Source organism: Erithacus rubecula (genome assembly GCF_903797595.1).
Source record: "Erithacus rubecula genome assembly, chromosome: 2".
In the NCBI taxonomy this organism is placed as follows: Eukaryota; Metazoa; Chordata; class Aves; order Passeriformes; family Muscicapidae; genus Erithacus; species Erithacus rubecula.
In genome coordinates this window covers 43,098,278-43,112,402 of record NC_136685.1, presented here as the reverse complement: position 1 = coordinate 43,112,402, position 14,125 = coordinate 43,098,278, and the positions used below count along the sequence as shown (strand labels likewise).

Sequence of the window (14,125 nt, the reverse complement as noted above, 5' to 3'; positions counted from 1 at the left end):
AGAAGACACCAAATACAACTATGTCTCAATTTACTACTTTTTCTCCTCTTTCCTTTCTTTCAATTAGAGAACACTGTCATTCCACATGCTTAGTACAAGCCTGAATAGAAATGACACTGGAGAAGCTTTTGCCAGGGTTAAGTCCCGACACAGCTGTTGGAAGAACCCAAAATGAACATTTTATCCTGGCCAAATCAAAGTTCTTTTCACTACTTATACTCTTGGACCCAGCAGCTGCAAGTGACACAACAGGTCATGCTGTCCAAAATGGACAAGGAATCTGAAGATCCTCTCAAGTTTTGGAGGCTTGTTCCTACTTCTGTTCTCCCCCATCAGTGCTTCACTGTGCACTACCGCACCAATGCCAATTTGCTGCAACTTTAAGTAGAATACCAAAAATACCAAACTATGGTCAGGACAGATTTTTCAGCTAAACTTTCCATTCTGAGAAAAAAAAAATAAAAAAGAGTGCCTTTTTCCTCTTTTCGTTTTTAGCACCATAGGATCAACACTGGCTGCTCAGCTGATAATGCCCCTCTTTATTTGAAATTATTTTTCTCCTTTCACCACCCACATTCATCTGGGACTTATTCAGTATTATTCTGCCTGACACTGGTCCAAAACAGCAAACAATTTCTGTAAGAGCACAATAAGCAGAGAAGATGCTAACAGAGCTGCTTCGTTGTCTAAGAACCCCCTTACATACCGAAAATAAGGCTGAAAAATTTGTAAGGAGGCTAAATACAGCTGTGCCTTTAACAGCACAACCTCTCTGGTATTTTACATTTGGCATCTGGCATTTTACAAGCAGGGAAACATTTCTGCTGTACTTTGGCCTTCTGTCATCAGAGAGAGGTGGAGATTTATGCCCTTTCTCCTTCTAAATTAGACTACTTCAGTGCCCTATTTTATATTCCTCCTGACAGGTCCCTATTTTGTATAAAACAAAAAGTACTACTGCCACGGTATTGCATGGCAAAAGTCCTTTCCAGCTGAAAGAGAAAACTTCTGCCACCAAGTCAAGTGGCAAGATGTAACTTTGCAGTTAAAACTGCAAGGATAAAATAATTTTGCCCAGCAACATATTAATTTCCAGCAGGATTTGATCAAATTGTAATTTACTGTCCAGAAAAAGACTAAAACATTAAACATACTATACTGAGAAAGTCAAAATAGGTCATTCAATCAGCGTTATTCCCCCTTCATTTCACACATAATACAAAGCAGTTAAGTAGTTTCTCTTGCAATTAGCATCATCTTTGTCTCCTTGGTGTCTAAAATACACTGGAGATATGAAGCTGCTCTGACAGTTCTGCAGCCCAGGCTCTGCTTCCCACCATCGCCGACTCCTCAATAAATACAGAGGTGAAATCTTGTCTTCAGTGATTTCAACAATAATAATTTTCTTTTGTTATTCCAATTCCCTGGTCTATCATCTCAAACAATAGGCCCTTTCCCTCTGATTAGAAAGGAGTACAGGTGCACTCAGGAAGAACCCCAGCATCTCCAGCTGCTAACACACATCCCACTCCATCTTCCAACCAAGAAGACTTGTTACCTGGCAGAGCCCTGAAGAAAGTGGGCTGGAAACAGCCTTCATGAGGAACGGCAGGGTTTTAAGAGATCTTTCCTGGATGTGAGAAGTCTGACATATGCTTCAAATGCATTTTAATTTAGAAGAATGTTGGAAAGATTTTATTTATGTTTCTAATTAGGTAAACAGTATGCTTCTTCCACCTGCTTTGAGCTACCCCACCAGGCCCAGTAGACATCAGATGTCTATGAACATATATCAGGTTGATTTACACCCTACTGCTAGCTCACAGAATCCTTCCTCCTCCCAGTCCCGTATGCCACTACCTTATGGACTACACACTTAGCCTCTTTTTTGTATGGAAAATGGCCTCACTATTGATTTTCAAATACCTTCCTAAGCACCACGGCTCCCTTCCCCTTAGCTTTATATAGAACAGCTCCTCATAAAAGATTTTTCTCCTATCCCAAGCACGCAAACCTTCTAGCACATTTTAATCAGAAGTATTTTTGTTGTGCATGAATCAGGATGCAAGAGCACTGGGGCAAGAAATAAATCTCAACATGCCATGGGAAGTGAAAATCACACTGTCAACATCATGATGAACATAATACTAGGTTGGAGCTTTTGGCTGCTGCACAAACTAGGCTGGAAACCTCTGGCCCAATTCATGCAGAGCTCTGACATGACTTCCATTTGCAAATCGAAGATTTTAGATGTAGCCCGCTTATCTGGGACACATCCATGGCTGAAGCTACAAATTCAAAAAATGCTTCAGAGTTTTTACAGCTTCTCAGTGGCAGCATCATTATCAGTGCCAAAGTTCTTGTCCTACAAAGGCATAGAAGGGTCAGCAGCCTCCCATTGTAGGTCTTGATGCATACTTAAAGAAGCACCATTCACTCTGAAACCTGACATCTCACACAAATGGTTTTTAATTCCCCCACACAGTGAAACTCTTAGGCACAATAGATCGTGTTGCACAAAAACAGGGACAGCAGCTCTACATGTCTCAGCTTACAAGCATCTCAGGATAGAGTTGAACTGGCATCACCTTCTTGTACAAATTCCTGGAAAAAAACATTCTCTGAAAATTAGTCAAGGTCCAGAGCAGTTGTGCAGAACAAACAGAAAGTTACAGGCTTTCAGGAAACCATATCACTGCTCTGTGCATAAAACCAATCAGCAAAAAAGGTGATAATGTGGGAGCCTGTGAAACACTCACAATAAGACATTCTTTCTTGAGCACTGTTCTCACTTGTCAAATGCCAAATTTTATGTACTAAAGCATATCTAGAACTTAATACATGAAACTGATAAATCTCCATGAAGTATTAGCAAATATATTTACACAAGATTTGGGTTCACACAAAGTCGGAAACTTCTGATCTGGATTAAGTCCCACATTTAAAGGTATGTTTACACTGCAAATTTCATCTACGAAAGTGGAGTTAACCTTGGTCACAATGTGTCTTTGGAGAGCTGCAATAGGTGTTTGGAGAGATAGTGTGGAGAGAAAAAATCCCAGATACAGCAGGATTTAAAAGCACTGCTATGTAAGTACATATCAAGACAATTCAGTCCACATTCTACATAAAACAAATACGGCCCTGGAATTCAGCCCATGTCCTAAATTATTTATTTAGAATAATACGTTTATTCTACAGCATCCTATTTTGGAAATACCATAGAAACCCCTGTGATACAGCATGAGAAAACACTAAGTTATAATGGGAAATTGTCTCCAGAGTCAGAGGTGCTGACTGTCTAGACTAGGAGAGCAGCTTGTATTAGATATTGCTAGGTAATTAATACATTTTTAAACAAAGCTTTGTTTACTTAAGTATGACACTGTTACTAACGCTCCCTGGTCATACTCAGTCCTCACATGGGGCTCAGGCTCAGCTGCAACCAAGATTTTTGGCACTGCTGGCTTGAGTCTGTCTAGCACTAATGCAAATGTGTGCTCCTGCCTTAACACGGCCTTCAGCAGGGATGAGACTCAGACCTGCCCTCTTTACTTCATCTACCCATGAAAGTTGCACTGTCATAAACCTACACCCATGCAAACTCTTTTTCATTCCCACTCCCAGCTGAGTAGACACAGCAGCCAGGATGCAGAGGGAAGCCCCAGCAGACATATCCTGGCGATTTTGGGTGTTCCTCTATCTGTCCTCCCACAGCAGACCTACATCTGCCCTCATCAGCCTTCCGACTTATCTGCAGTCTCCCACTCCTCTAGGGCTGGATAAGCAGATGTTACCTCCCTGTTCAAGTCCTGGCAAGCAGCCCAGACCTGCCCTTTTCTGCTCACCTGACTCAGGAGCCAGTAAACCTACTGAAAACTCTTTCCTAGGACTGGGTCCCACCCACCAAGCACAATCCCAGGAGTGCCATGGCCTCCCCTGCTCCCTAGAGAGACAAAGATCTGGGAAGCCAGGGATGGGGAGACAGGCTGGCCTGGAGACACTGCAAGGCTGAGGGCTGGGTTATGAGGAGCCCCAGGCAGAACACAGAGTGTGAAGACAGCCCGAGAGGTTAAGTGTCAAAGGAGAAAAATGGCTCCTTTGGCAGCACTCCTGCCTCCTGCCCTCATTCCAGAGCTCTCAGCTGGGTTTTGGCGTGGAGATGTCAGCACAGACCCACCCTTCACCTCGGCACAGCAGTGGGTGAAGGGACGCAGAAGTGATCTAGTGACTCACCCCAGGGAAATGCACCTGACCACGGGCAGCACTCAGGTGTGCAGCAACCCCAGGCTGCACAGGCAGAGCCCTGCACCCCCAAAACAGCCTCCTGACCCCCAAAACTGGAGGCACACACTGCAAAGGCCCTGACAAGAAGCTGTCAGTGCCACACATCATCATCCCTGCTTCAAGTGGTCCTTCCTTCCTCCACCAGTTCCGCTGATGATGGTCCATGGGCTCCCTTCTAGCCTTCTGCACCAGCATGCACTGTCCTCACACCTCTCTACATGCAGCCAGTAGAAACTTCACCATCAGGGGAAAAATAATAAAGAAAAGCAAGATAATATGCTCCAAATAAACATGTTCATGTGAGAACCCAGCATTCCACAATTCAGTTCCAAAGTATGGAGCATGTTGTGAATAGAGCAAGCAATCCACTCAATTTGTTAGCACAAGTCTGTTATAAGAGCTAATTTTCACAAGGCATTTCTTACCTAGTGCAAATCCACAGAACAGCACTTCTCTGTCCATGAAATCTTAAGAAGATATTTGAAAAAGTATTTAAATAGCCTTTATTTTTAATAGGTACCAGCATACAGATAAAGAAAATTGTCTCAGTAAGCAAAGTCCAGGTAGGTCACACACATACAGAGTTATTAACACATCAATGCTGCTAACTCCCAATCTACCTCAAATTCTCTGCAAAGCAGCATTATAAGCATATCAATCCTTGAGCAAACATGCAAGGTGGGTGGCCCAAAGAAAGGACTCTGGCTTTGCAGGGCAAGAGGGGCTCCTCACAAACCTCACAGCCAAGCACACCACCAGGAGAAACCATTCTGGCAAAATGCACTGCTCTTCTCTAGCTCTACTGGAAGGTATCTCCCTTGCTATTTCACACCAGGGATGAGGCAGAGAGCTGATGCAATCACTCACTTGCTCCCAATTCCTCACACAGTGCTGGCATTGCTTTTCATCAGTCCTGTAGCCTGTGTCCATGCTGTATACCCAGTCAAAACTGCACAACATGGCTTGCACAGCTACGAGCCAGTCCTCCACCTCCCACGGAAGTGCACCATGCAACCCTCTAGCTGGTGTTACAAAGGGAAGGATGGAGAAGGTGAAGTAGGACATAATGTCCCTGGAGTCTCCCAAGACAGGAATGAGAAACTGGGATATGGCAAAGTGAGCATGGATATTTTATTTTTAAATATTGGTATCTGGAAATCAAACAATCTGGTTCTGATTCCCCTCATAAGTTTTAGACCAATGATCTGTGACCACCCTTACCCAACACACTGCTCAGGAGATAACTTAGGTAATGTAGTTGATGAACACAGCAAGACTTCTGCTGCCATTGGAGATCATGCTCTACCCCAGCGGTGGCCTGCTCTCAATGGCTGCAGGAGCCCTAAATTCCATAATCCTCATCCACACAGAGTTGAAGATGACCTGCCTGCAGGGCACCACCGTGTGTCCCAGCAACTCCTACATCTCCTTTCCAGCCTTGCACACCTGAGCTTTTCCTACTCCTTCACTCCAAAGGGGCTGGAGTCACATCCCCACAGGACTCCAGATGCCCCTGCAGCTCCTGACAGGCTGGGAAGCACAGCTCTTTGTCTACTGCCTCAAGCAGACAAGCAAGAGCTGTACCCACCACTAGCAGAAAATGCTTGGAAACATGCTAGTGTGCTTGGGAAGCTAAGCTGTTGTCAAATAAATGCCAAATACACATGGATAAGGAGTTCATGTCTGTCAGTGGTACAACTGTATCCCATACGTACAAACTGGAACATCAGGAAGCTGGTACAGCCATGCAGAGGAGCACTGGATACCCCAACCTGACTTTGTCTGAAGCAAGTTAGAACAAAACATCTCACTCTGAAGGAAAATCCCCTTCTGTAGACAAGCCACTTTTTAATAATAAGTGCTAAATGGACTATTCAAGCAGGTAATTAATGTTAATTAACATATGTCAGGCCAGAAATTGGCTAAATGCACCTCATTTTCCAAGCTTGGTGTGTGGCAATGCTCAGGAAATTGTAACAGAACATTCTAAGTTTGTAGAAGTACAAAAAAAAGAGCAAATAAAAGGTTAAGCATAATCTTCACTTAACTCACGGTGTGCTGAGCCAGCAGTCCAGAAAACTGCATGACTATGCACATTACTTGAACACTTCATTTTGCTCCTGAACCGCTGCGCTACGCACATATTGTCAGTCCCAAGAAAAGCCACGTCAAAAAACTCCTGCAGCTCCCTAAGTGCTGTGTTATCAGCCAGGCCTTTGTCGGGATCGTCGCTTTGTGCGGGACCTGGACGCACCTCCTGTTCCAGGACCTGGCCAAGCTGTGGCCCTTTCCAGAGCCAATTTGAGAATCGCAGTTTTCCATGGCAAGGGGGAACGAATCAGCAGCTGGGGGATGCTCAGAGCTTGCCCTTCCCCAGACAGAGTACCTCCAAACACAGAGGGCCCCTTGCCTTTAAAACAAACTAATATTGCCATTTTGCAATGCTGCCCTTGGGCACATTTTCTGTGACAGACATAGTAGTAAGGCTTTTTTAAAAAGTGCGAGAGAAACAAGAACATGCAGAGACTTTAGTCTAAGTAGCAACATGCATGAGGAAACACTTTCAGTTTCTCCTTTGGCAAGCTGCCACTACACCAAGACCCACTTAAATTGCATTGCAAATAAGGAACAATCTTCACAAAAGATTTTCCATACTTCCACGCAAAATAGCTGGCTGCCAAAATCTAGCAGGGCACCTTTAGGAGGCTGCCACCTAGAGAAATGCTTTGGCTGCTTATTCTCAGTTTTCCCTTATCTCCAAGGCAATCCCTTCGGCCTCCCTTTGAAGCCAGCACACCCACCGTAATTTTCTGGGGTGGTTTCACACTTGTTCACCCCGTTCACCCCAGGCAAGCTGGCTGAAACCCTCCCAGCCGCTGCAGGAGAGTGTGGGGGGCCTGCCCCAGAGCTGCCTACCTTCTACTCTGGGCTGCTACTTTGTCCACATCAGCACAAAGAGCTTTCACAAAACCACACAGCTAACCCTAATCACTCGCCTTTCTAAATGCACCAGCACGTGCCCAGCCTCCCCTAATCTCCCAGGATTACAGCAAAGTAGTGTAGCACCACCAAAATGACCCGAATACAAAATGGCCTCGAGAGTAAGACACCACTCGCTTCACCAGGACAACACCAAGCAGAGGCAGGATGTCCCAGGGCAGCAGTGCCAGGACATTTCTCCTCCAAGCCTCAGACAGTGTTTGTTCGAGCCAGTACAATACACCAGATATAGCTGCCAGTAAGGTGATTTAATTTTTATTAGTGTTAACTGTGTACTTTCAAACACAGACGTAAGAGTAGAAGCCAACCTCTGACTCTCAGGCTTCCCATTTTAAATATGCTCAAATTTTAAATACGTACAAATATTGACACTAATAAAGCTATTAAAGAACAATGTCAATTGCTGCATGTCTCTGAACAATGGAGCATTTATCACACGTGTCTACCTGGTGGTGATACTATCTGGCAATACCTCATCATCATTGACTGAAAGTTTCCCATTCACATCAGAAGTTGAGTTTATCAGAGCCTGTGATTCTTTGCAGCTGAAGACATTCACCAAGGTGTTTATGTCTGCATTTAACAAGTCCAGAGGTGCTCCTCACTGTCACACTGTGGATCAAACAATGTCAATGATTCTGGGAGAGCTACTTACTTGGTCTCTCTCTCACTGCTCTAATAGCTGTCACCTGCCTGCATGAGCTGGGGAAAAGAGAGATCTTTGATGTACGTTAGAGATATGAAATAACAATGTGTGCTGATATCTACATATGGTTTCTACTGGAAAGTTCAAAAAGTCATTTGTTACTGTGATACTAAAATATACTCCTCTTTGATGCAAGACAGTTGTTATCTAGTGGTTTCAACCACTGGAACCACACATTTCTTTACTCTGCACAGCACAAAAGTCACTTACAAATGTTTCTGAGTATTTTGTTAAAGCACAACACAGTAAGGCTTTGATCAGGTAAGATGCTTAAGCAGAAAGTTTAAGCACACAAGTAATCCCAGTGAAGTCCCAAGGATCTATTCACGTGCCTAAATCTATGCTCTCCTTGGTAGGTCAAAACTTAAAATAATCAGGCTCCAGCTTGTAATTCAAACTCTTCTGTACAGATGAATGAGGCAACACAACAATATATTTAAAAAATATAATAGGAGGCTGGAAAAAATATTCTTGCTAGCAGTTAATTGGGAAAGAGAACCTTCAAAGAAACTAATAGAGAAAAGTTTAACAGTCAGCAGAGGAAAAAAAGAAACTGATGAAGACTCCAGTTTTACGTTGTCACTCCTGATAAAGACATTGTGTGTCAGTCGGAGGGAGGAGAAATAAGGAGAGTGGTGTTACTTCCTTCTCACATCTTTGCAAGAAGATGATAAAAAGAGTGCAATACATCTTGTGTATCAGCATCTGGCTAACAGATTTAGACATCTGTCTACATCACTGGCAAATTTCTCAAGCCTTTTCAAGTCTGAGTAACTACAGAGGAGACTCGTGCATTTGCTACACTAAAGGGACTGCAGCCCTTTGGTATATACTGGCCAATAAAACATGGAAAGAAATGATGATATGTCCACGTACAAAGTTTACAAAATCCTCCCCTTCAAAGTAAATACCCTGGCAGCTAGTGTTTATCTTTTATGGGGAAGATGAATACAACAGGTGTAAAACAGAATAGGCTTTTGATATGAAAAACAAATCAAAGTAAATTGGCTACATTTAAATTTGGGAATTGCTGGTATCTCTGTATAAAGGACGAGACTTATAGTCTTGCCATACTGTTTAACAAAGAGGAAAATAGTCCCCCTAGTGTACTCTCCATGTAGAAAAGACTGTTTCACAAAATAGTGCTGCAAGAAATTACAAAATAACATTGTGGGAAGAGGTATGGAATTATTTAAGCTGTAGAGAAACTGGGTACCTCTGCTACATACACAGGACAACGAGGTTTTTTCTTATTTCAAGATTGTTGAGGGAAGTGAGTGCTTCACCCTAAATACTTGCCAGGTAAAACTCAGTTTTTAAGTCAGCACACTAGTTTTGTGACTGCAGGACTTCGATTGGGTAACAGATACCTGAATGAGGAAAGATCTAGTCATCGAGGAGCTCTGTACAAGTACCTGGAACTGTCGCCTTGTACAGTGCATTTCACAAGGGTGAAACCAGCTCACCCTGGGATCATCTTCCCCGCTCCAGTGATGACAAAGATAAATACCAACCTTCCCCAAATATTCAAGTTAGAAGCAGATATTGGAACATGCATGGAAACCATCTCCAGTGGTTTGGAAGCATACGGGATTGCACCAACTGGGGTCGCCTGTGGCACACAGGAGTGTCCAGAGCGTGGCAACTCTACAGCACTGCACCATACACTACTGCCCTAGTTAGCTTCAGGCACTATTAGGTTAGCACACGTTCCACTGGGGCCAGGGGGAGGGGGAAGCAAAGGAGATTGTTGGGGGGGTGTATTGGGCAAACCTTAACCGAATTACCGGAAACGTAATATATGCCTTCCTAACCACATCTGAAATATTCACTTCTGCTTTAATGCCCTAGGCAGGGGGGAAAAAATGAAAAAAAAAAAAAAAAAAGTGATAGTTGTAACTTTAATTTATAGCTCTTAAAATAATTGTTGGAGGAGAATAATCCCAGCTATGTTTACGGATTACGGTATTCAGCACATCTCACTGGAAACAGTATTAATATTTCATATATAATAATACATCAGGTAATAAAACCAAGTTCTCTTCTTCCCTTTGTTTAAAATAACAATTTTCCCACTCAGTGGCAGAGCAGAATATTGTTAAATGGGCTTGCTACCTTCAACGACAAATTTAGCTGTGTAAAAATATTCTAAATTAAGATAAAAGCCTTCTAACACAGAACTATCTTCTGTTCATTTAAAGTTTTGGTGTAACTAGCAATCTGAAAAACTCTAATGTGAAAAGCTGACATTAGTTCCTGAAGAATTGTATTCATTACCTGTGAAGAAAACAAAGATGATGATAATAACATATAATGTGTTTTAACATCAGGAGACTAAGATGGAGTCCCTATATAAGAGAGTTGCCTCTGCACAAACTAAGCTGTTGTCCAGTCAAGGAACTGAAGTAGTCCCCTTCTGAATGTGTACGCACCCAAAAAAGAAATCTTAGCCTTGCTAAGGATCTACATTTTCCAGTTTTAGATGCCTGGCAAATTACTATCTCCTGACCTCCCCTCTGTCCCTTCCTGTATGCCCCCACCACCCACGCACAACTGCACCCACAGTTAACGCGACCGAACGCCTTACCCTAACTTCAGAGACAGTTCACAAACATTAGAGGCAGAATTTGCTGCTACCAGTGTGCCTGCATCTCCCGAGAAAGGTCACCCTAAAGGCTTGTGAGAAACTTCTGAACTGAATTATAACAGAAGAATCTCAAGGGATCCAAGTTTTTAACATTTTAATTAGCTCCAAGTACCAGTTAATGCTGCTCAGCAAAGAAATCAATATCAAATTAACAGTATAAATTGTCAGAAAAAATTGTGATGGTATTAAGGATACTAATCAATGTAAGCACTTCATGTTACGGCCCAGATTCTGTCTCTGCTAAAGTGAAAAGGAGTTTTGCCACCAAATTCAGCCAAAATAGTGCCAGCCCTATTGTTAGGTAAGTCTTCGTTGGAATTAGATACTGAGAATTTACTGAAAATTCAAAGTACCAGACAAAAATGTTGGATTTATCATAGCAGCTGGCATCTAAAGCCACTGTTTCTGTGTGAAACCAAACAACTTATGAAGGCACAGGCTGTCATTGGAAGATGTAACCCTTCATCACACTCTGCGTCACACTTGTAAAGTCAGATCAAAATTCAACACCTAATACAGGCACAAATGCTGTGAAAAAGATGGGTGGTTTTAAAAGCCTTGTCTTCAACTAGCTATGCCAACGATAAACTTTGTGTTTGTATTTTCCCCAGCCTGAGACAAGTCTGTCAACTAAATACTTCCTCTACTCTGCTTCATTTGGAAGGTAAAAATCATGCAGCCGCACTGCAATTCCTAGCAGCAAGACCTACTCAGGCACCAAAATACAAGACAGGGCTGCTAGTACAGAAACTGCCAGAAATGTTTCATCTATACAGTATTTCTGACCGATTTGTACACTGAAAGTCATCACCTGATCCAAATCTAGATGGATTCAAAGAGAAAATTTAATTTCTCTGTAAAAGCATTGAACTTGCTGGCAAATTTACCACCAGCCATCCATTCAAAAATTCCGTGTCAAATGCATGTCAGTATCAGCCCCAAGAAGCTACTAAACCTTGCCGGGATTTCCTTCTGCAAACAGCATCGGCATCAAGCAGCACCTGCATTTCTGTACCGCTGCAAGTACATGACACTTCGGCGTCCAACAAACGCTGACAGATGAACAGGAAAAAGAGAAGGAAAAAAAGCAGTTCTGGAAATCACTTCAAATGTGCTTTACGTGCAGCTCTGGCTCCTGGTAGGCCCTGTAAGACTTTCTTAAGGGTAAAACCTTGCCTTGTCGGCAACGTGCTTTTGCACGCGCTGAGTAAACAAGCCACGACACCAGATTTTTTCCCCCCTCACTTATTAAAACGGTAGTACTCTTAGCTGCTCACTGTCGCAGTGCTGGACAGAAAATGCTGGGCTATCAGTAGACGGTGCTCTCATACACGGGCAACGCAGGAATCGCAAACCAAGCATTCCCGTGGCTGAACAGCCAATAGCTCATGCTTTGATTAACTTTATGAAGAAATGTCAAAACCGGAATTTCCCTCTACCGCCTTTGAGGAACACGTTGGCAAAAAGCTGAAGATTTTCTTGACAAAAAAAAATAAAGCCGTTCTGCATTTTAGCTTTGAGACTCAGACTGACCATGCATAAAAGCAATTCTGCTCATTTCCATCAGGAGTTACCTCTGGTGTTACCACAACTTTCAAAAAAAAAAAAAAAAAAAAAAAGGCAAAACAAAATCCACACACCTTATAAATATATTTTCATTTTTCTTTCTCTTTCTCCCTCTCGCTTTCCCTGCTTATGTGCTTGTGCATCACAAAAGCCAGCTCCGCTCCAGAGTGTACTCTGCCCCCAGAGTGCTAGCCCTCACCGCTTGTACACAGCAACAGGAAAGAGACAAAACTTTCCTTAATCCCTCCTTTAAAAAAAGCAAAGCGGACAGGGCGACCAGCACCAGCACGACCAGCACCAGCGCCCGGCGCGCTGCGGTCGGGGCCGGCCCGACACCCCGTTCCGCATCCTCCGGGGCAGCTCGCCCGTCGGGGCGGCGCGGCGGGAGCGCCGCGGCCCCGGGATCCCGCCTCACCTTCCACCCGGCCGAGCTGTTGCTGTCGCCCTTGTCCTTGAAGTAGGGCACGCAGCGGACCATCCAGTCGTAGATCTGGGAGAGAGTGAGGCGCTTCTCCGGGGAGCTCTCGATGGCGCGGGTGATGAGGTCGGCGTAGGAGAGGTTGCCCCACGCGTTGCGCCGCGACGAGCACTTCCTCGGCGCCGCCGCCGGGCCCCCGCTCAGCCCCCCGCCGCCTGCCGCCGCCGCCGCTGCCCCCGGCGAGAGGCTCGGTCCCTCCGGGCCGCCGCCGGACAGCGGGGCCAGCAGCCGCGCCGCCTCCTCCGGCACGGCGGTGGTCGCCGCCGCCGCCGCTTCTCCGCCCGCGGGGGCAGCGCTGCCGACGGTCATGGCCGAGCCGCCCCCCTCCTCTTCGTCGTCCTCCTCCTCGGGGATCATGGAGGCGGCGTCGGCGGTCGACTCGCCGGCGGGCTTGGCTGGGCTGGCCTGCAGCTCGGGCCTCTGCAGGGGCCAGGTGCAGGAGCGGGGGCGGCTCTGCGGCTCGAACTCGGGGTCCAGCTCCACGTCCAGGGGCGAGAGCGGGGCGGGGGGCGACGCCTCTGCCATCTTGGCCTCCCCCGCGGGCGGCTGCGGGGCGCTGCGACGGGGCGGGCGGGCGGCCGCCGACCCCGCTCCTCCTGCGCCGCCTCCTCGGTGCCGACGGGAGCCTAGCAGGCGGGGAGCCGCCGGGCGGGCATGCCGCGCTCCGCTAAGGGCTGGCCGGCTCTCCGATGCGCCCCGAGCCCCGCTCCCCGCGGGCGATGCGCACGCCGGAGCTGGGAGGCGGGGGGAGAAGGGGAGGGAGGGAGGGAGGGGGGAAAAAAAAAAAATCAGATTAGGAGCCGGAGCGGCCGCGCAGGGCGGCAGCACGGGCCGGGCGGTGCCGGAGGTGCCCGCGGCGCTGCCCTCCGCGCCGGTGGAGCGGCGGCTGCTCCCGCGGTGCGTGTGTGCGTTTGTTTATGTTTCACTCCATGCGGATGCAGAAGTAGCTCCAGCGGGAACCGCGCTGTATCCAGCCGGGAGAGGACCCCCCCACGCCCCCAGCGCCTCCGAGCTCGCTCTTCGTCGTTTCCGCAGATATCTTGCCTTTTGGGGTGGGGGGGAGTGGTCCTTTGCGCCCTCCGTCGGCAGGAGGGCAGGGAGAGGGGTCCTTTGGGTTACGCCGAAGACTTTTTCCTTCTTCAAAACGCCCTAAAGGGAGCCGAAGTCTTAGTACATCCAACTGCACACTAGCGTAAACCTGTCACTTTGCGGTGTCCCCAAGCTACACGGAAGCAACCCCCCAAAATCTCACAGCCGACGGAGCAGAGGGCAGGAGAAGGCCACCCCGGGGGCCGGTCGGTTAAAAAAAAAAAATTAGTAATAAATCCTCCTTCTGGCAGGGAAAAAAGCAAACACAACGGGAACAAATCAAATCGCCAGTCTTCCAACAGGTCCAGTAGCTTTAAGCCCTCCCTAGGGCTGCCAAAGAGAATAGGTTTTG

At 46.1% G+C, this 14,125-nt stretch overlaps 1 protein-coding gene across 1 annotated transcript in view; it reads right to left on the bottom strand.

The window, feature by feature from the left end:
* FOXO3 (forkhead box O3) overlaps positions 1 to 13,594 on the bottom strand; it is an 88,272-nt gene extending 74,678 nt beyond the window's left edge. The window contains exon 1 of the mRNA XM_079298716.1: positions 12,622 to 13,594. Within this exon, the coding sequence (XP_079154842.1) occupies positions 12,622 to 13,209 (588 nt within the window). The 5' untranslated portion in view covers positions 13,210 to 13,594. The remainder of the gene's footprint in view (positions 1 to 12,621) is intronic.
* Between the last annotated feature and the right edge of the window lie 531 nt (positions 13,595 to 14,125).